At 39.4% G+C, this 23,046-nt stretch overlaps 1 protein-coding gene across 6 annotated transcripts in view; it reads right to left on the bottom strand.

Annotated features, from left to right (window-relative positions):
• The window catches only part of TMCC1 (transmembrane and coiled-coil domain family 1), a 159,276-nt gene that overhangs the window by 54,140 nt on the left and 82,090 nt on the right, over nt 1-23,046 (bottom strand). For 2 of the 6 annotated variants that reach the window (XM_024756458.1, XM_024756459.1), the window contains exon 2: nt 22,455-22,869. The exons of the other annotated variants lie outside the window; for them this stretch is intronic. In XM_024756458.1, the coding sequence (XP_024612226.1) occupies nt 22,455-22,502 (48 nt within the window). In that variant the 5' untranslated portion in view covers nt 22,503-22,869. The remainder of the gene's footprint in view (nt 1-22,454; nt 22,870-23,046) is intronic. 6 annotated transcript variants of the gene reach the window in all.

Genomic DNA, 23,046 nt, shown 5'->3' with positions numbered 1-23,046 from the left:
TATGTTCTAATATAAAAAGTATAGAGAATTAATGTCCCTTCAGATACTAATTTATTTATTATATTAAAAAAATCTTAAATTGATGTAGAGTTGATTTACAATGTTGTGTTAGCTTATGGTGTACAGCAAAGTGATTCAGTTATATATATTCTTTTTCATATTCTATTCTATTATGGTTTATTTCAGGATATTGAATACAGTTTCCTGTGCTGTATTATACAGTAGGACCTTGCTATTTATCTATTTCATATATCATAGTTTGTACCTGCTAATCCCTAACTCCTAATTTATCCCCACCCCCACGCCCTTTCCCCCTGGTAACCATAAGTTTCTTTTCTATGTCTGTGAGTCTATTTGTTTTGTAAGTAAGTTCATTTGTGTCACAGTTTAGACTCCACATATAAGTGATATCATATGGTATTTGTCTTTCTTTTTGTCTTACTTCACTTAGTATGATCATCTCTAGGCCCATCTACGTTGCTGCAAATGACATTATTTCCTTTTTTATTGCTGAGTAGTATTCACATTGTGTATCTGTGCCACATCTTCTTTATCAATTCATCTGTCAATGGACATTTAGGTTGCTTCCATGTCTTGGCTATTGTAAATAGTGCTGGTATGAACACTGGGGTGCATGTACCTTTCCAAATTAGAGTTTTTTCTGGAAATGTGACCAGGAGTGCAATCGTATGACAAGTCTATTTTTTAAAATTAATTAATTAATTTATGGCTGCATTGGGTCTTCGTTTCTGCGTGTGGGCTTTCTCTAGTTGCAGTGAGTGGGGGCTGCTCTTCGTTGTGGTGCACGGGCTTCTCATTGCGGTAGCTTCTCTTGCTGTGGAGCACGGGCTCTAGGCACGCAGGCTTCAGTAGTTGTGGCGTGCGGGCTCAGTACTAGTGGCTTGTGGGCTCTAGAGTGCAGATTCAGTAGTTGTGGCGCACGGGCTTAGTTGCTCAGCGGCACGTGGGATCTTCCCCGACCAGGGCTAGAACCCGTGTCCCCTGCATTGGCAGGCAGATTCTTAACCACTGCGCCACCAGGGAAGTCCAGCAACTCTCTTTTTAATTTTTTAAGGAACCGCCATACTGTTTTCCATACTGGCTGCGCCAATTTACATTCCTGTCAACAGTGTAGAAGAGTTCCCTTTTCTGCACACTCTCTCCAGCATTTGTTATTTGTAGACTTGTAATGATGGCCATTCTGACTGGTGTGAGGTGGTACCTCATCATAGTTTTGATTTGCATTTCTCTAATAACTAGCGATGTTGAGCACTTTAGATACTAATTTAGACATCAATGTTTCCTCAGAAAAATATCTTAGATGTAAAAGAGGGAATGGCACCAAATAAGTGCTGTGACAAGAGCACCAGGGTGCTAACAGCATACTGCTACCCCTAATATCTGTACTGCTGGGGTTCTCCCTTTCCAGTGAGAAAAGAAAAGAAGAGGGAAGGGCAGAGGGAGATGAAATATGCCTGGGGGCTCTGCTTCCAACCAGGGTTACTCCTGACATTTTGGCCATTATGTCATCCATGGGCTCTATTCACTAAAGCCAGAATCACTCCCCTCTCCACATCTTTGCGACAACCAAAATACCCTCTCACATTTCCAAAAGCCAGGGTGGGCAGTGGGTTGGAGAGGTGGAGATGGGGTAGGAGTTGATAAGTTCCTGGACACCTGAACTTTACAATTCAAGAATTTTCATGAAATATGGTTCATTCATTAAATATCTATAAGCCTTCAATCTTGATTTTACTTGTCAGAATCCAGTAATAAATGCCATCATGTTCACTGGCCTGATTTCCTTAGGCTCAACCTATTTGAAATACTTCCAAAAAAAAAAAAATCTAATATAGCAATAAAATGATGTATTCACAGAAGAGAGAGGAAACCCTGTTCCGAGGTTTCTGTATTCCGTTAGACTACATGTAGGTTTGCTACAGTATTTGAATGGGTTAATTAACACAGGCTATCACTAAACTCTGTAATTTCACTACGGTAACAGTGAAATAAGGACTTACAGCCGCAGGTCAACAACCTGGGATCCCAGTGAAACTACTCATAAAGTAAGACTCCCTAAAAGTTATGAGACCAATTTATTTATAATTACATAAAAGAAGGGGGATACATATGGTGGGGCCTACATTTGCTTCTGGTTCTCCAGGACCAGGCAGACAATGTAGGCTCAATAAATGTCTGTTGAATGAATCCATAAGAAATAAGAATATAAATCATATCACCTCAAATACATGCTTATGCTATTTAAATCTACAGATAGTTGTGGCTGGTTTCTGAATTGGAATCTTCCATTTTTCTGCATTCAATGTTTTACAGAGCCACCTCTGACTGCTAGACAGTGTTTGCTTTTGAATTAATTTTAGTCCTCTAAGGATTGAGTTAGTTTCTGATATTCTACAACCACATAAAAGGTAGAGTTACAAATTTCTTTTCTCCACAGAATTCCAAGCCAGAGTTGTAACAGACCGTAAAAGATAGTTTACCCCATGATTAAGTGAAAGCATCCACAATTAAAATGAGGAGACAAATTTCTCACATAAGACTAAGAAGCAATAAATATGGAAGATCTCTGTTTCCAAGCCATTATTTAGAAAATCAATATGGAACTGCCTCTAGTTTGTTCTTGACTTTGGCAGTCACTCAGGAAAAAAACATTTTCTATCTTCCCATGAATATTTTCTGACAAAACTACCTCTATCTCCTAATGATTTGATAAAAATTAATTTTCAAAACATTTTAAAGTTAAAATTAACTTTAAAGTTTAGATGATTGCTAAGGCTTCATAGGGTATTAGAGAATTTGTAGACAATTAGTCTAGGGAGCTGGAAAGGAAAAGTCCTAATTAAAATTCCTAATAACTTAGTGCTTTCTCTTGCACATTAAGGGGAAAACTTTAATAAGACAAATTTGCCCATGATCAACTGACAACAAATGTTCTTTGTTCTTAGTGGCTCCTTGTAAACAAAACTGAGATGGGGATATTGTTAAGCATCTCTCTTATTCTTTTCAACTACTGGGAACTCTGTTTTCTCTCAAGGTGTTTTATGTTATAAGTATATCAACAACAATGTTTCTGTTATAACATCCTAATATTAAGGTAATATTAATAATGCTTCTTTTCTAGAATTTTAATTTCAAAGAATGACTAAGACAACCTAATTTTTTTTTTCCTTTGGCCGTGCTGCACAGCTTGTGGGATCTTAGTTCCCTGACCAGGGATTGAACCCAGGCGCTGGCAGTGAAAGCACCAAGTCCTAACCACTGGACCGCCAGGGAATTCCCAAGACAATCTAATTAAAATGTATTGCAATGTAACAAGAGCTTTGTCTAATTTAGGTTAATTAAGATCTTACCCACTAGGTAAGATCCCACAGTATCTAAAATACTTTGAGTTAAGAGATCTGCTAGAGAACCTAGTCACAGCATCTAATTTAGTCCCCGTGTTTGCTTTCTCTTTAATTGAAAATGGTGTTAAGGACAGCTGACCTTTCCATAAATCACATAATGCGGTGACTTATGCTTTACATCTGCGAATACCACTGGATTCCAACTTTACAGCTCAAAAATTTAATTATTCTTTTCAGCTGCTTGACATCTTCAACTCTAAGCATGGCAATGTCTTTAGCCAAGGATTAATGAAGAGGTTGAAAAGGACAGGAAGCAAATTGCAACAATTCATCAGACTGTGTTCCAGGATGATATTTTAGAACTCTTTTCACTCATTCCTTCACTTACTCAGTTATGAATAATCAGTTATAACTTCCCCCTCAAAAGATATGAAAAACTCTCTTAAATGTACTGCTGGGGCTTCCCTGGTGGCACAGTGGTTAAGAATCTGCCTGCCAATGCAGGGGACACGGGCTCAATCCGTGTTCCGGGAAGATCCCAAATGCCACGGATCAACTAAGCCTGTGTGCCACAACTACCGAGACTGCCCGTGAGCCACAACTACTGAAGCCCACATTCCTAGAGCCTGTGCTCTACAACGAGAGAAGACACTGGAAAAAAAAAAAAAAAAAAAAGAGAAGACACTGCAATGAGAAGCCTGCACACCGCAACAAAGAGTAGCCCCCCCTCACAGCACCTAGAGAAAGCCCGTGCAGAGAAGCGAAGACCCAACGCAGCCAAAAATAAATAAATTAATTAAAAAAAAATTTTTTAATGTACTGCTGAAATCTAGATATCCTATGTCTTCAGAATATCCCTACTACTACAGTAATCCTATTAAAAAAGGAAATGAGTTTAATCTAGGGTAATTAAACTTAGAAAATCTAATGCCCTAGGAACTAGGGCTTCTTTTGTAAAGTACTTATTTATGTACTCCTAACCTTTAATAGTAACAATTTAATGCTAAGGAGACTGAAAATTTGTCTATTTTTCAAAGAATTAATAGCAACCAGAAAATACCTTTGTACACCTAATTTTAACATTAATAAGAAAACTGACTTCAGTTCCCCGACAGGGAGCCGAAAAAAAAAACCTGAAGCATTACAGTTTTACCTTAAGACTCTCAATGTTTTAGAAACTTTAGATCAAGTAAATGTTTAAAGTACATATATACACCATATGGTTACACCCATTTCACTGTACATTTTTTAATTAATTTTAAATTTCTATTTATTAATTGGTAGGCTACAGAGATTAATCTCATGTAAATTAAGATATGCCATTCTCACTTAAGGCAGATTTTGTTTCAGCAAAATAATGTGTAAATTAAGAATTTACATATAGAATGATATTTATTACATTTAAAAATATTATACTGGACTTAAAAGTGGCTATTTAAAGGAATCTAGAATGCCTGCTTTTGAAAGTAAAGAATCACCCTACCAAAAGTTATAAGGCTTTGTCTAAATCCAGATTTTCCTATATACTAGTAGTTCCAGTTTAAGTCCAGTAAAATCCCTCATTTAACTTCTATGAGTACTTTGTAATCAAAGAAAAATAATCAGTTAATAAACTGCTTTTTAAATCTAATAAACTAGAACGAGAAAATATGCTAAGTTTGAGACCTGTGTCTCTGTCCATTTCTGAGTCATAGGAAAATGTGTTACTTTATTTTTAAAATCAATCTATACATGTCTGTACCTGTAAATTCTGAATCTGCTAAAATCTAAAGATCTTGAGAGGTTATCTTGTGAAATAGTCTTATTTTACAGGTGAGGAATAAAAGCTCTTGCATGTTAAATGAATCCCCAAGTTCCTATCTAGTTGTGATAGGGCTGGGACTATAAACCAGGTCTCTTGAGCCTCAGCCTCTGGCTGATATTATTCTCCTCTTTAGAGACAACTGAGGCTCTAGTGGCACTACAGCCTAGAACCCTTGCCTCCAAGGTGAAAATGTTCACTCTGATCGTCAAAACCACAATCACCTGGTCAGTGAGAACCAGTAAGAGTTCTGCCTTACTCTAATAATCCTGCTTTCATGCCCCCAAAGAAATAATTGTGTATAGTCTTTAGATCTTGCTCATTGTTTGAGGTATGAACAGCTGCCACCTGGATGTCCTGCACTTGGCTTTACTATTTCTCCCTACCCAGCTCCAAAACTCAGAGGTAATTTTTATATAATTAACTCAGTGGAGATAACAGTGAGTCAAATGATGCAAGCAATTTACCAGAGCTTGTACTGGGAAAACCTAAGATAAACAGACAAAAATTAGATTGTTTCATATAATAACCTATATTTGATAAATCATGTTATGATAAAATGTATGTAGGATAAATGTAAATGTAATGATGTAGAATATAAAAGCAGCATTAGTTTAGGAAGAAGTATGTAATAAAAGTTCCATCTTCCTCTACTGCTCTTGCAAATTTTGTGACCTAGTTGGCAGTTCTCTTCTTCAAAATGAAAACAGAGCTTTTAGAAATTAAAAGAATTATCTGAATAGAGAGAACAAACTACTGGTTACCAGTTAAGGAGAGAGGAGAGGGAAGGGGGAAGGGGCACCATGGGGAGAGGGGATTAAGAGGTACAAACTACTATGTATAAAATAAATAAGCACAGGGAATATGCCAATATTTTATAATAACCATAAATGAAGTATAACTGTTAAAAATGGTGAATCACTGTTATATACCTATATAAAAGAATTATCTGAAGATGCAGAATTATGGTAAACTTCCTCTAGACTACTCACTCCCCCATTTCATTCACATACTAATCCATGTAGTCTTTACTTCTTCCTCTCACTGTTGTGGCCTCTCCGGTTGCGGATGCGCAGGCTCAACGGCCATGGCTCACGGGCCCAGCCGCTCCGCGGCATGTGGGATCTTCCCGGACCAGGGCACGAACCCGTGTCCCCTGCATTAGCAGGCGGACTCTCAACCACTGCGCCACCAGGGAAGCCCCCTAATAGCTCTTTTGTGAGAATTATCTTGGAGTATTAGATCTTTCTGAACACCTCATCTCCAGTGATGGCCATTAACAGAATAAATGAAAAGCCTTTAACTCTAGGACACTTTAAAAAATTCCTGTGAACCCACCAGATAACTGTAAAATAGGATGATGTAGGATCCAATTCCCTAATAAGGAAGAAGGCTTCACTTTGGTGCAGCAGGGGATGTCAAAGACATTTAATATTGTTGAACTTCAACTGGGAATCAAAAGCTCCTTGGGACCCTCATAAGAATGTCTTCCCTGAACTTGCAATCAGTCCCTAGATTGATTAAATTAACAGGTCCCTAGATCTTTCAAATAGACAATATGTATGAGGAACCACTAAAAAAAAAAAAAAAAAGCCAACTTGAATTAGGCTTCTCCACTCCCCAGGAATGATTCTGTATAAACTTTTCCTCACAAGGTTCTACCGAACAAAAAATACTGTCTTCCACCCACGTACCAATTCTAAACAGTTTGAATTCTCTATTTATCCTCAGACTTCAAACAACCACTAAACTTTTCATTAAGAGCAGATAAGAATGAAAGGACATATTCTAATCATATTTCCTGGGCTTATATATCTCAACTTTTCTTATTTTATTTGTCTGGAAAAAGAATTCTAAATTGTTCCCCAAACTATTTAAAAATCAAAGACAGGCTCCTAAATATATCTAACTGGTAGAGGAATCCCTGTACTTTAGGTACTGAAGATGCACATGCAGTTCATACTCATACATACACATACACATGCACACGAACACTCGTGCCCTTCCCTTGCCATCAACCCCCAACCCGCCCCTTACATATGGAGGTTAGGACTATAAACAAGAAGATGACAATTATGGTGATTTAGAAAGGAGCATCTCTGAGGTTGTCTCTTCTGTATTAGACCTCTTTAGACTATTTATTGAAGAGAAAAATGTTTTCCTTCCTACCTCCAACCCTGTCCCCATTCCACCTTATAACACACACGCACACACACTCCTGTCCACGCTCAAGGTGAAACGTATATGAATTTAGGTACAAATGAGCCTACTTTTAGTTTAAAGGACTGTTATTTAATTAGAATCAAATTAGTGACATTCCTTACTCTCTAGCTGAAAGTAATCTCCCTTCTCTGAAGTTCTAAACTGTATCCTTTTTGTTATATATTGCCTTCCTATTTTCATTTTTTTGCAAGCTTTTATATTTTCTAATAGAGAACCACAAGTCCTTAGGTCAGGGCTGTGTCCTACACATCCCTGAACTCCTTATAGCACCCACCACAGTACTTTATACTGAGTGGTCAGTCACTGTTTTCATTCTTTTTTTCAAAAATTATTATTTATTTATTTATTATTTATTTTTGTCTGCGTTGGGTCTTCGTTGCCGTGCACAGGCTTTCTCTAGTTGCCGTGAGCAGGGCCTACTCTTCGTTGCGGTGCGCGGGCTTCTCACTGCGGTGCCTTCTCTTGTTGTGGAGCACGGGCTCTAGGTACACGGACTTCAATAGTTGTGGCACACAGACTCAGTAGTTGTGGCTTGCGGGCTCTAGAATGCAGGCTCAGGAGTTGTGGCGCACGGGCTTAGTTGCTCTGGGGCATGTGGGATCTTCCCGGACCAGGGCTTGAACCTGTGTCCCCTGCGCTGGCAGGAGGATTCTCAACCACTGCACCACCAGGGAAGCCCTGTTTTCATTCTTATATTAAATGAGTTCATATTTGTAAAGCGCTTTGAATAATGCCTGCACATGTAAGTGCCACTGAAGTTTGTTAAATATTATAAATGAAAGAAACATCATTTTTCTCTTCTCTCTACTGAATTCCTCCTATCAGCATGATTTTTTTCCATCTCCCACCTTAAAGAAATTTCTTTTTGACTGCATTTCCTCTACCAGTTACTCCCTACTTCTCTGCTCCTTATTACAGTAAAACTCATAAAAATGGTATAAAACTCACTGTCTTCAAATTCCTCTCTTCCCATTCTTTCTCAAAGCCATTCAACTGGATTTTATCTCATTCTATCAAAAAGTTTTTGTCAAGGTGACCAATCATCGTCACATTACTAAATCCAAAGACAAGTTCTTAGTCCTCATCTTACTTGACCTATGGGTGTGGCATGTGACACAGCTGATGTTTCCGCCCTCCTATGAAGTCTTTCTATAGTTGGCTTCCAGTACACATACTCTCATTTCCCTCCTCCCTCACAGGCTCCTCTTCCACTTCTCAAACTGGAGTGCTCAGGGCTCAGAGCTTTTTCCTCTTCTCTTCTTTACACTCATTCTCTCTCTTGATGACTTCACCTAGTCTCATGACTTTAAATATCATCTAATCGTGATACCTTCTTAAATTTTATTTTCAGTCTCGACATCTCCTAAATTCCAGTCTCATACAGCCAACTGTCTATTCGACATTCCCACCTGGATATCTAATAGACATCTCAAACTGAACTCTTCCTCTTTCCCACAAAACCTGCCCCACCAGCAGACTTTTTATCTCAAGGACAAATCCATTCTTCCAGCTGTTCAAGCTAAAATCCTTGTAGTCATCAATTTCTCTCTTATAGCCAATCCACCAGAAAATCCTGTTGGTTCTACATTCAAAATACATCAAAAATCTAAATACTTCTCATTATCTTCACTTCTACTACTTTAGTCTGAGCCATGATCATACCTCGTCTGGATTAGTACGATGGCCTCCTCACTGGTCTCCCTTGTTGCCATATAATCTATTCTCAATACAACAGCCAGAATGATCCTTTAAAAACCTAAGTCAAATCACATCACTCCCCTGCTTAATTTTTTCTATGTGTCCTCCTTACACTCAAAGAGAAAACTAGTCCTTAAAAATGGCTTTCAGGGGCATACCTGATTTGGCCCTCTGTGTGGCAGATTAATAGCACAAATTCATCCAATCTAGTATGCCCTTCCCTTTACAATTTGACTTTCCCATTCCTCCCATCAAGAGATGGAATCTATTTCTCCATCCCGTGATAAGGTCCAAGGTTTTGCCATGGACTTGTTTTGGCCCAGTGAAACATTACCAAATGTCACACAAGCAGAGACTTGAAAAGTGTTTGTGCCTGGGGCTTGCTTTCTCTTGCTATACCGAGACCTTCAGCAGGCTTTACAGCTCAGTAAACGACAACTCTATCCTTATAGCTGTTCAGGCTAAAATCCTTGTACCACAAAGGAGAGAGGCTCAGCTGTACCAACCGCCAAACATGTCTTGAACGACCTAACAACTACAGTGACTCCCCAGGCAAGACCAGCACAAGAACACCTAACTGAGCCCAGCCCAAATACCTGACTCGTAGAATTATGAGCAAATAAAATAGTTGTTTAAAGTCACTAAGTTTTGGGGTGCTTTGTTATACAGCAATAGATAACTGAGGCACTCGATTACATCTTTGACACCCCAATTACTACCATTCTACACTCCCTTATTCTTACTCTAGTCACACCAACCTCTTTCCTATTCCTTGTATCCATCAGGAACACTCTTGCCTTTGTTCTGCACCCTCTGTTGGGAATGCTCACTGCTCAGACAGCTGTATGGCTAACCTGCTTGCCTATTTCAAGCCCTTCCTCAAATGTCTTCTTTAATGAGGCTTACACTTACTATCCAATTAAAAATGGCAGCCCAGGGACTTCCCTGGTGGTGCAGTGGTTAAGAATCTGCCTGCCAATGCAGGGAATGCGGGTTCGAGCCTTGGTCTGGGAAGATCCCACGTGCCACGAAGCAACTGAGCTCATGCACCACAACTCTTGAGCCTGCACTCTAGAGCCCACAAGCCACAACGACTGAGTTTGTGTGCCACAACTACTGAAGCCCCTGCACCTTAGAGCCTGTGCACTACAACAAGAGAAGCCACTTCAACGAGAAGCATGTGCACCACAACGTAGAGTAGCCCCCGTCTGCGGTAACTAGAGAAAGCTCGTGTACAGAAATGAAGACCCAACACAGCCAAAAATAAATAAATAGATAAATTTATCCCCCCGCCAAAAAAACGCAGCCTGCCCCCAGCACTTCCAATCTCCCTTTCCCAGCTTTATTATTTTATAGCCCACACCTAACATACTCCTAGTTAACTTAATAGGCGTATTACTTGTCATCTTCCCCAACTAGAATGTAAGCTGTATGAGGGCAGACAATCCAGCTCAACTCCCAAACTCTGATATACAGCAGAATCTCAATAACTGTCTGTTCAGTGAACAAATGATTGGTCTATACCACCCTCTCTTTCAGATAGGATATACTGGAGCTCTGGCATTTAATTTCTGGCGTGAATTAAAATAATCAATGACAAATGTTTTTAAGCATTAGGTCAGAGTTCTCGGCCTGTTTTCCCTCTAACAGTCTTAAGGGACATAAAACATTCTCATGAGGAGAAGGAAGGCATTTTGAGCACTGGGAGGAGGGAAACACTGCAACATGGAACAGTCTCCTGCTGCTGCCTTACTGTACACTTCTCATCCACCATTCAAGTCACTATTCTAGCTATTTCTTTTGAATGAAACTCAATTAAAAAGAAATCCCACAATTACAAAATAATGTGGGCAGAACTTTGCATCGTTCCTACGGAATCTGACTTTTATGTGGCATTCTGAGCTCTATGGAGTGATGAGATTTAGGTCAAGCAGCAGTTTGAGGGTTTAGATGGGAGGGGAGTTTTGTTTTATCTTTCAAAAGTTCACCTAATTTAATAAAGTGACAGCCCAATGTAAATAACAATTGTTTAAATGATAGCATCTATACAGAGCCAAATGATTACACATGCTATGTTCTAAATTTTCACTGTAATTTCTGTGCATTTGTACAGAAAACCAAGGCAACTTATACAGATGAGTGGTGCTGCAGGGTTATTAAGAAAGGAAAGAGGAAATTATTCATCTTTAAAACTGGTCAACAACTGGGAATATTATCTTATGTATTTAAAATATAAGGTCAATATATATACAATGCATTCTATAATATCCCACTTCCTGAAACTCTCCATTTATTTCCTAGAGTCTGATATGTTTTCCCCTCTAGAGTTTTCTTCCTTCAAAATGTTTATTCTGTAGCTTTCACAAAGTGTGTTGCAACCTCATGCAAGGAGGTTATATGTAAACCCCTATCTAGAGCAGTTTGATGTATCCAGATAGCCATATTAAGAATTTCAGAAACGAGCAAGTATCTCATTTCTGAACGTTTTAATCATTGTTTCAATAGGAGTACTTTAGTTCACCAGATTTGAAGAATAGTTTGGGTAAGTGAGACAGAGACATGGGTAGTGAAGCAAGGAAACACAATCATTCACTCAGGTACTAAGTATACACTTTTGGCAAGCTTCCTCTACTCATGGATTAATGCAATAAATGGAGAAAATAAAATCAATTATAAATATTTAGATTATGTTTTATGTTTCCCTCCTCTTTTTGGACTGTCAATAATGGTGAAAAAGGAGTTAACTTCTGTTTTACTATCAGTCTCCACCCCCTATCCTTTTAGGGTTTACCTATGAATTCTTTCCTATTGACCACCCCATTCAACCTGGGCTTGCATTCTTAATAAAACGTAGGTAAGTAAACTGACCTTTTATTACCTTAGAACAAACAGAGATGTGCCAGGGTTTTAAAATCCAAGAGACAGAACAAACAACAGAAAAAAAGGGTACAGAGCAGGGAGGGGTACAATCTGTTAATAAAGTTGGCATTTAAATTATCAACCATAAGGAGTAAGAGGAATTTAATATCAAACTTCAGGGTGAAAAATCTGTTTGGATCTTAAATCCAAAGGCTCACACCAAACAATATTAATAAATGTTAGTTTTAGAATCAGGTAAAACTACAAAGAATCTGCTTTGCTTTAGCATTTATCTCAGAAAATATCTATGCATCGTTTTTAAAGCCAATACCAAAAAACCATGGTAAAATCAAGCTATAGGCAAGGTTTTGTACACATGACTATGGATGAAATGTGAAAACGGTGGTTGTGCTGCATAAAGCTGGATCACCCTCCCATCTAGCTGTATCTCAGGGACTTGCTCTGGTGATCTGAAAACATGAACTTAGCACCAAGATATGTGCATACTGCTTTACAATTCAGAAAATTGCCAAGTCTTCGGGAAAAATACACTGAAAACAAGTAGCTGAGTAATAAGAACCGTTTTTGTTTTTTTTTTAATGTGAGAAATATTTCATATGGTTTTAATCCAAATTCTCATTTGTTATGCATGCCTGGCATCTTCAAATTTAACCCAAGCTTTTCCCAAGCTGCCAAAGGCAAATGAAACTCTTTTGTTCATTGAAGAAAACACTTATTTTTGGATAACTATTTAGCCTGAGAGAGTGAGGATGACATTTACTCTGCACTGAAACAGCCCATCATACGGGAGAATGGGGACACTCTGGTATGATCTCAGCATGACCACACAGCCAAAGAACACCCTGTGCATTCTGCCTAAACACCTATGGGTAAAATGAACAACTAGGAAACACATAATATGCTTCTCAGTTATTGCAGTCTCACACAAGTCAGACCCAAAATAGCAAATACCCGTGGCTGAGATCTACTGCTGAAAAATGCTAAGTTTCAGCAGCTCACAGCATTTCCTGTGTCTGTCTATTCAACCAGCCCCCATTTAAAGCTGTAGAATTATAAGATTAAGGAAGAGATTTTTTAAAAAGACAGATACACACACATATACAACATACGGTTTCCGAGGAGAGTGAGGGTTCCATGCTTGTGAGGGAGAAGGAGGAGGAATGTGTCGAATAACCCTCGGGTTTCTCCCAGATTTGAACATGCTGTACTGTGGCATGAGGTCAGCAGAGACTGACACCAGCCCTGTGAGGCTGAATTCTACCCTGACAAAGCAGTATCACTGTAATATGAAGCAAGAGGATCCAGGGCATGTTGGCCGGTGTACAGAGTGGCTGTTCTAGAAAGTAATGGCAATTCCAAAACAAGAGATCTATGCTGTCACATGAGATAATCTTCAGCCCAGTTAAGCAATAAGCACCCAAAATACATTGAATCCCAAACACAGGCAGCTCAAAGCATCAGGAAAATACTTTTTTCCTCAAACCTATTTTGTGTCTGGAGGAAATGAACAGGAAGTGGGAATTTGAAGAACTACTGGTTACTTTGTTTTGTATCACAAATAATATACTGATTCTATTCTAAGACGAGGCACAGTCTTTTGGCCACTGTGACCTAGCTGAGGAGCCCCACAAGTTCTCTGTGACTTTACAAGGAAGAAGGGAGAATATTCTGAAAAAATATTTCTGGTAATAGATATATGCTGGAACTTAAGGTATGGTTAAAAAACTTCATTTCTCACATACACCCAAAAAGCAGAGGTTGCTACAAACCTAATGCATATTATTGTTTCTTTTTAGGTCACCAAGAATGTACACAACTGTACTGTTAGAAATTCTTCCCTGAAATAAGGGGAACACACAAAAAAAGTCCTAAACAGAAAAGGGAACCAGAAGATGGAATTTCTGTCAATAGAAAACATAGGACAATGTATATAATCGTTTACATTTTGTGGTCTCGCTTACATTATGAAAGTTTCACTCTAGACCAAAAGTGACCCAATCCTTTTATCATTCTCAAAAAGACAAAACTATGGTGAAAAGAATGAATTACGAATTATGGATTAATGGTGGGGTTAGGTGTGACTACCAAGGCAGTCTTTCAGAGTGATGGAACACATGAACACACACATGCACATGCAAAATTAGCACACAGCACCAGCTTTCTCTCAAATGTCTCTCAAGTTTTCTTCTGAATCCCAGTTCTGCCATTTCTGAGAAGCACAACAGTATTAATGAAAACAACTCAGGCCTTCGTAATTTCTGAGACTCTTACTTCCTCTTCAAGTGCTTCAGACTGCCTCACATAAAGCATGAGCCCAATGTATATTAGCTACCTTTCCTAGTCATATTTGCATCACACATGTATTCTCATAGACACCAATCACCATGGATTTCTATGCAGAAACTGAAAGTTTGCAAATCAGAATGAGAGTTCAAAGTTCTTTGCTTCCCCTGTGGCGGCTGACAACATCTCCAACAGATAAACTGCATCAAAGAGAAACATGTCTACTGCTTGTTAATTTAGCAGCAGTGGCAGCAGCAGCGGCAGGATGACAACTAAAGCTTGAACTTTGCACTTGCTGTCAAGAAGAAAATGGCACAGGATAAATCAATGAATAAAAACTGTTCTGCTCTTGTATTCTTTTCTGGTCTTTCTATACTCTTTTTCTGGTCTATTAGTCTTATATTTCCAAATAATATTTCTCAACTCAACCATGGGAAGGATAAGAAGTGTGAAAAGAGCCGAGAGGCCAAAGCTATGAAGCACTCAAGACCTGCTTAGTTCCATATTTGGAAATTAAGCATAGACATTGAGAAGGGTCTTCAAAGGGTATGAATATGAGAATTAATTCTAAGAAGTGACATCCTCTTGATTCAAAGCAAAGTCTACCCATCTCCACAAACTATAGTACTATTTTGGCCTCTTGTACTCACCTCTGTTTTCCACTCAGACTTCATTACCTCACCAGTGTTCTGTCCTCCCTCTGTCTCCTGAAGAAAAATGTCCAAGATTCCAGAAGACACATGGATAAACTATTATATGACTGTGCTTCATAACATTTAGCTCTTCTGGGACTTACAAGTTAATCAAATGGGATATACCTATGACCTTATTAACACATGGTAGTGTTCCACCTCACCACTGAGATCACCAATCTCAGGACTAATCATCCCCTTGGAATTACATCTTAAGCTTTCATATATAATAAATTAAATCTCACTGGTGCTACCCTATTCTTTCCCCCTCCTCTGCCCACCAGGATCTACTATCTTTCAAGACAAAGTCAAGGTGGTATAAAGAAATCATGCAGAACTGGATTAGAAACATGACTCTACTGATTCCTGACTGTGCAACTTTCATAACCACTGAACATCAGTTTCTTCAACAAAATAAGAATACAGAAAAAAAAAAAGAATACAGCACACCCTTCAGAATTGTTTTGAGCACTGACACACATACTACAGATGCTACTACTACTACACTGAATAAAACCAAATTTCAAGAATTATCTCTTCTATGTACATGGCTCTTTATGGAAGTTTTCAAAATAATTAATTCAATATAATCTCCATTTTACAAAAAAGGAGATTGAGGCTTGCACAAGGTCCGGAATATGGTAGGGTCTCTGTAAATATCACCTACTATTCTTTTTTTTTTAGATTTTTTTTGTTGTTGTTGATGTGGACCATTTTAAAAGTCTTTATTGCATTTGTTACATCATTGCTTCTGTTTTATGTTTTGGGTTTTTTGGCCCCGAAGCACATGGGAACTTAGCTCCCTGACCAGGGATGGAACCCGAACCACCTGCATTGGAAGGTGAAGTCTTAACCACTGGACCGCCAGGGAAGTCCCTATCAGCTACTATTCTGAAGACTGACTTACTCAAGGTTACATAACTAGTGTAGGTTAGGATTAGAATGGAGGAATTGACTCTTCACTAACATTTTTTTTTTAAACTGATTTTTGGCTGTATTGGGTCTTCGTTGCTGCGCGGGCTTTCTCTAGTTGAGCAGGGGCTACTTGTCGTTACGGTGTGCAGGCTTCTCATTGTGGTGGCTTCTCTTGTTGCGCAGCATGGGCTCTAGGTGCGTGGGCTTCAGTAGCAGCATGTGGGCTCAGTAGTTGTGGCTCACAGGCTCTCGAGTGCAGGCTCAGTGTTGGGGTGCACGGGCTTAGCTGCCCCGCGGCATGTGGGATCTTCCCGGACCAGGGCTCGAACCCATGTCCCCTGCATTGGCAGGCGGATTCTTCACCACTGCGCCACCAGGGAAGCCCTAAAGCACCTTTTAAAAACTGATTTTCGGGGCTTCCCTGGTGGCGCAGTGGCTGAGAGTCCACCTGCCATGCAGGGAACACGGGTTCGTACCCCGGTCCAGAAAGATCCCCCATGCCGCGGAGATGCTAGGCCCGTGAGCCACGGCCGCTGAGTTTTTCTGTGACATGAGTGGGACCAGGAGGATCCGAGCCTGGCAGCAAGGTCTGGGTGATGGGGGTGGTGGTGGTGGTGCAAGTTCAGAGCCCAGTCAAGGTGGGGTTGGGATTGGTTTGCGCCGCTGTCCGTGATGACGAGTTCCTTGGCCAGCAGGACGCGGCTGTTCAGCTCCTCTCGGCCCTGGGAGGCGCCCGCATCCTGGAACCACTAAGGTAGGAGCGCCGGGGTCCCGGCTCCCGGCTCCCGCCACCCGCGAGTACAGGCGTCCTCTGCCTTCACTAACATTCTTTCCACTATTTTGCCATTCAGTTATTTGCATCCATTTCTGTGCTTCTGTGTTTACTTGGAGGAAATAAAATTATAAATTATATTTCTCATGTTCTAGCTCTGTCATTTATTTTTTCTACATTGGCTTTATCTTATAAATTTACAGCAGCTTTTGCATACTTAAAGTTCCCTCAAAGTTTCTCTGTACATTCATCTTAATAACTGAAGATTCCATGACTTACTTCAACAAAAGAAGTTAAGACCACCAGGTCATTTCTTTTGTTTTTTGCAGTACGCAGGCCTTTTTTTTTTTTTTTTTTTTTTTTTTTTTTTTTTTTTGGTCATTTCTTGATAGACTTCTAACACTACAACTTAACTCTGTAATTCCAACACTGTAATTCCTCCTCAGCAGATGTCTCATCTATTACTTACAGTTTCCAATGGTCTGCCACGGGGAAAGGACCCTCTGATCTAAATATCTTTTTTTAAAAAATATATTTATTTTACTTATTTATTTTTTTGGCTGCACCAACCAGGTCTTAGTTGTGGCATGCAGGATCTTTGCTGCAGCATGCAGACTTCTTACTTGTGGCATGCATGTGGGATCTAGTTCCCAGACCAGGGATCGAACCCAGGCCCCCTGCACTGGGAGCGCAGAGTCTTACCCACTGGACCACCAGGGAAGTCCCTGGTCTAAATATCTTGACCTCACACTCTTCACATAATTTACCTAGAAGCCAGATCAGAATTCTTTCATTTCTGCCATTTACATCTCTCCTTTTAAAGCAATGCTTAAGAATCATTTCCTTTGCCAAGACAAGTCAACAGTCTTTTCAACAAATGATACTGGGACAAGTGGCTATCAACATGCAAAAGAATGAAGTTGGACTCTTCCTCACACAATATACAAAAATTAACTCAAAATGAATCGAGGATCTAAATGTAAGACCTAAAACTATGAAACTCTTAGAAGAAAACATGGGTGTAAATCTTCATGACCTTGGATATAGTCAATGGTTTCTTAGATATGACACCAAAAGCATAAGCCACAAAAGAAAAAAAAAGATAAAACAGACCAAACTTCAAAGGACATCATTAAGAAATTGAAGAGACAACCCACAGAATGGGAAAAAATGTTTGCAACTCATAAGCGTTATAAGGGACTTGTACATAGAATATATAAAGAACCATTACAACTAAATATTAGAGAGAAAATTCAATTTAGAAATGGGCAAAGGACCTGAAGAGACATTTCTCAAAAGGAGACTGACAAATGGCCAATATGCACATGAAAAGATGCTCAACATCATTAGCCATTAGCGAAATGCAAATCAAAACCACAATGAGATAACCACTTCATACCTAGCTAGGATGGCGTTAATAAAGAAGACAGACAATAACTAGAATTGGTGAGAATGTAGAGAAAATAGAACCCTCATAGACTGCTGGTAGGAATGTAAAATGGTGCAGTCCCTTGGTAAACAGTCTGGCAGTTCCTCAAATGATTAAACAGAGTTACGAAATGATCCAACAATTCCACTCCTAGGTACATGCCCAAGAGAAATAAAGACAAATGTCCATACAAAAACTTGTGCACAGATATTCACAACAGCATTATTCATTGTATCAAAAAAGTAGAAACAACTCAAATGTCCATCAACTGATGAATGAATATATAAAATGTGATATATCCATATAATTGAATATTATTTGGCAATAATAAGGAAATACTGATATACAACATACAGTATAATCTTATAAATTTATTTATTTTTATTTATTATTTTTGGCTGTGTTGGTTCTTCGTTGCTGTGCATGGGCTTTCTCTAGCTGCAGCAAGCGGGCGCTACTCTTGCGGCGTGCAGGTGCTGCGCAGTGTGCGAGCTTCTCATTGCGGTGGCTTCTCTTGTTGTGGAGCACAGGCTCTAGGTGCAGGGGCTTCAGTAGTTGTGGCTCATGGGCTCTAGGATGCAGGCTCAGTAGTTGTGGTGCATGGGCTTAGTTGCTCCGCAGCATGTGGGATCTTCCCAGACCAGGGCTTGAACCAGTGCCCCCTGCACTGCCAGGTAGACTCACAACCACTGTGCCACCAGGGAAGCCCCACACAGTATAATCTTGAAAACAGTATGCTAAATTAAAGAAGGTAGTCACAAAGGACCATATATTTTATGATTTGATTTGTATAAAATGTCCAGAACATGCAAATATATAGATACAGAAACTAGATTAGTGGTTGCCTAGGGCTGGGGTGAATGGGAAGATTGGGCAGTGATGGCTAAGATGTATGGGGTTTCTTTTTTGGGTAATAAAAATGTTCTAAAATTAATTGTGGTGATGGTTGCAAAGCTCTGAATAAGGTAAAAATCATAGAATTGTAGAGCTTCAATGGGTGAATTGTATAGTATATGATTATACTTTTAAAAAACTGTTAAAACTTGTTGAAAAGCTGTTAAAACTTAAAAATCATTCCGTGATGAGATACTTCTAACAGGACTTGTGCCCTCCTCGGCCACCCCAACTCTTAAGATCAATACAGGTTTACTGCATAGATGTACTTGATTACAGACAGCATGGTATATACCAAAGAAAGAGTCCTAGCCAGGGAGAGAAGAAAACAAACTCAATCCCAGTTTTAGCACAAATAACCTGTGCAGACAAATCTCAATTAGCCCCAGTTTCCTCATCTCTGAAGTCTCTTATGATAAAATTCTTGGCTGAATCAACTCTCTTAGAAAGATTTTCTTGTAGTTTGCACAAATTTGAACTTAATGAGCAGTTGAGAACTCTAGGGAGGCTGGGATAAGGGATAAAAAAAGAATTAAACATTCCTATAAAAGGCTTCTGTAGAAAAGTGTCATTGTACTTCATGGTATCTATTATGGTGAATCTTTGGAATATGCAGCTATTCCTCTACTGTTATATAAGTATTCAGAGTAATAAATTTTATCATGAAACAAGAAAAACAAAGTTGTATTTACATTACACAAATGGCACTGTGAAGTATATGTGATTGACACCAGAAATAGAAAATACTCATAAAGCTGTTACGCTGTAATGCACCATTGATTCTTTTGGATAACGAAATGTCTTTTCATCCCAAACAACATGTTACTATTTTCATTACAACTACTACTTTCGGGACGTCCCTGGTGGTACAGTGGTTAAGAATCCGCCTGCCACTGCAGGGAACACGGGTTCAATCCCTGGTCTGGGAAGATCCCACATGCCGGGGAACAGCTAAGCCCGTGCACCGCAACTACTGAGCCTGCACTCTAGAGCCCGCGAGCCACAACTACTGAGCCCATGTGCCGCAACTACCAAAGCCCGTGTGCTCTAGGGCCCATGTGCTGCAACTACTGAAGCCTGTGCACCTAGAGCCTGTGCTCTGCAACAAGATAAGCCAGCGCAATGAGAAGCCTGCGCACCACAATGAAGAGTAGCCCCCGCTTGCTGCAGCTAGAGAAAGCCCGTGCGCAGCAACGAAGACCCAACATAGCCAAAAACAAATAACTAAATAAATAAAAATTTAAAAATATATATATGTATGTATATATAAACATATATAATATATACAACTACTACTATCAATAACCACCAAAAGAATAGTGACCTTCTAAGTACCAGGCTCTTCATATACATTACTTCATTTAATCCTCAAAATACCCCACACTCTACTTATTCATTGGCCTCATTTTTAAAGATGAGGAAATTAAGGCTCAGAGAAGGTAAGCCACTTGGTTACCTTTGCTATTCGATCTATCTTCGATGTTCTCATAGAGGGGCCTACTTCAAATGACAAACCAAATCCCAAGGGACAGGCTTCATTTTATTCTACCTATCCTAAAGGAAGGTAGCTACCTTGCTAGCTTCATTTTTGTTCCTATGTCTTTAGATTCACATTGTGACAGCAGCTCAAAAGAACTGGATGGTTTGTAAACAATGTATACATTAGGATGGTATCCATTACCATTGGGCCTTGGCTCCTGAACCTCTCTCATCCTGGAATGCCCTTCTAACTCTCTCTATAGCCGAGATCACCATGATCTTAAAGGCCCAAATGCCAATGCTCCCATGAAGCTTTCTCTGAGTTCCCTTTGAGGAAATCCTTTTCCCAACTCTCATAGCATTTCACGAACGAATAATAAAATACCTACTCTGAGCCAGATATTGTGATAGGCACTGAGTTAGTTATATTTACTTTTTTATTATATGGTGCAGACCAAGGAAATTAATTGTATGTATGTTTCGCTCAGTGTATAAAAACTGGTAAATAGGTTAAATGGTCCGCAAAATGCCCTGCCCCGATAAAGAAAAAAATCTTGATCACAGCTTCAAAAACATGGATAGGGACTTCCCTGGTGGTGCAGTGGTTAAGAATCCACCTGTCAACGCAGGGAACATGGGTTTGATCCCTGGTCCGGGAAGATCCCACATGCTTCGGAGCAATTAAGCCCATGCACCACAACTACTGAAGCCCGCATGCCTAGAGCCTGTGCTCCCCAACAAGAGAAGCCACCACAATGAGAAGCCCGCGCACTGCAAACAAGAGTAGCCCCTGCTCAGTGCAACTAGAGAAAAAAGCCCGTGCGCAGCAACGAAGACCCAACGCAGGCAATAAATAAATGACTGAATGACTGAACGAATGAATAAATAAAAACATAGATAATGGAGGGTGAGAGAGGCATTTTTGAGTTCAGTTTCTAAACTCTAAGAAAAACTTAAAACTCACAACCTGGTTGCTATTTATTACCTTATTTTATTAACTTATTTAAAATTCAGGTTTTAAAAAATACTCTCACTGTTTCATAAAACCTAAATCAAAGCTTTTCTTGTACTTTGGTAGGTTTCGACTGCCAAGTTTCATTTGTTTTAAAAAACAATTACAGTCATAACAGCATCTAATGAAGCTGTTCACAGTGAAAAGCCTCTTTAATTCTAGTGACACCAAAGAGTATGACTTTTAAAAAGCTTCTTTGAAATTATGCAAATCTCTAGAGTAAATACGGCTAATGTTGTGTTCCATGTACCTAATTAAATTAGGTGCAAAATGGATGCTTACATTGCTGATAAGATATTTAAACCTTAATTTCACCTTGTAACTTTAACACTGGTACCAAGTAGGTATCTAAAGGTGAGAGAGCTCTTGTAGCAACTTCAGGGAAAGAGGTAGAAGGTGGCAATGAGGCTGGTTTGTTGTAGAAGTTTTTAGAAAATCAAGTATTTTTAAGTTGAGACAACCCATTTATCTTCACCACTTTCTAAAAAAAATAAGCATAGCATATTATGTAATCTTAGTATACTACTATATTGAGAGTTTTACACATATTCGTATAATCTCATAACAGCCTTAGGAGGAAGTTGCTATCACCACCATCTTCAACTCAAAGATGAAGCTGAGAGGATAAGAAACTTGCTCAAGGTAACAGAACTGATAAGTAAAGAAGAAGGGATTTGCACCTAGGTGTCTCCAGCCTATAAAGAAAGCCTATCTGTGCTTTCAACTTGTATGATAATTTTTGGTAATCATTTAGAACACAGCATGAATTTTCAAGACTTCCCCATTATCACACAATATAAAGAGAATAAAATTTCTTAGAAAACACACATTTCACTGTCATGTGTTAAATCAAATTAAACTAGATTTCAAGGTACCAGCTATTAGTGCTGGAGACACTGATCTCGTAGGAAAATTCTTCTATTCAGGAGTACCAAAAAAAAAAAAAAAAAACCCAAAGAAAAAAAAATTCCCAACAGTTTTAAACATGCATTCTCATTTCTTGAAACTCACTCTTCTCTTTGGCTTGTATGATGAGATTATAAAACATTTTGTTGTCATGTCCTGCACCAACTCCACACCTTCTCTTGTGGGCTCATAATCAGAGTAACACCAACAGCTTCTCAGCCACAGTGCCAAAGCCGAGCGCTTCACTCTGTAGCTCGACCTCTTCCAAGAGCAGCTTCACATTTCTCTAACCCTAGTTGTTGCCACAAGAATCCTCCCCCTTCAAAGCAAATGCCCTGATGGGAAACCTTGTACATCTACAGTTGTGGTGTGTAGCCTCTAGGGCAGCGTTGCCAGATGTTCTGGATCCTAACGGTATTGGTCTCTCTTTCTCCACTTCAGGAGCACAAAGCATGTCCTCGCTACCCAAAGAGACAGACATGGCTGAACCTCTCTTCTTTTTGTCTATTTTTGAAAGTCCCTGAAAGGGAGGAAAAGAAATTAAGTACTCTTACAGAAGATTTAATGAATATACATGTAGCTTTAAAAACTGTTTTAGGGGCTTCCCTGGTGGCGCAGTGGTTGAGAGTCTGCCTGCCGATGCAGGGGACACGGGTTCGTGCCCCGGTCCGGGAGGATCCCACATGCCGCATAGCGG

Source organism: Neophocaena asiaeorientalis, unplaced genomic scaffold (genome assembly GCF_003031525.2).
Source record: "Neophocaena asiaeorientalis asiaeorientalis breed wild unplaced genomic scaffold, Neophocaena_asiaeorientalis_V1.1 scaffold392, whole genome shotgun sequence".
Classification (NCBI taxonomy): domain Eukaryota; kingdom Metazoa; phylum Chordata; class Mammalia; order Artiodactyla; family Phocoenidae; genus Neophocaena; species Neophocaena asiaeorientalis.
Note: the sequence above shows the minus strand (reverse complement) of the source record. Positions and strands in the feature narration are given on the sequence as shown.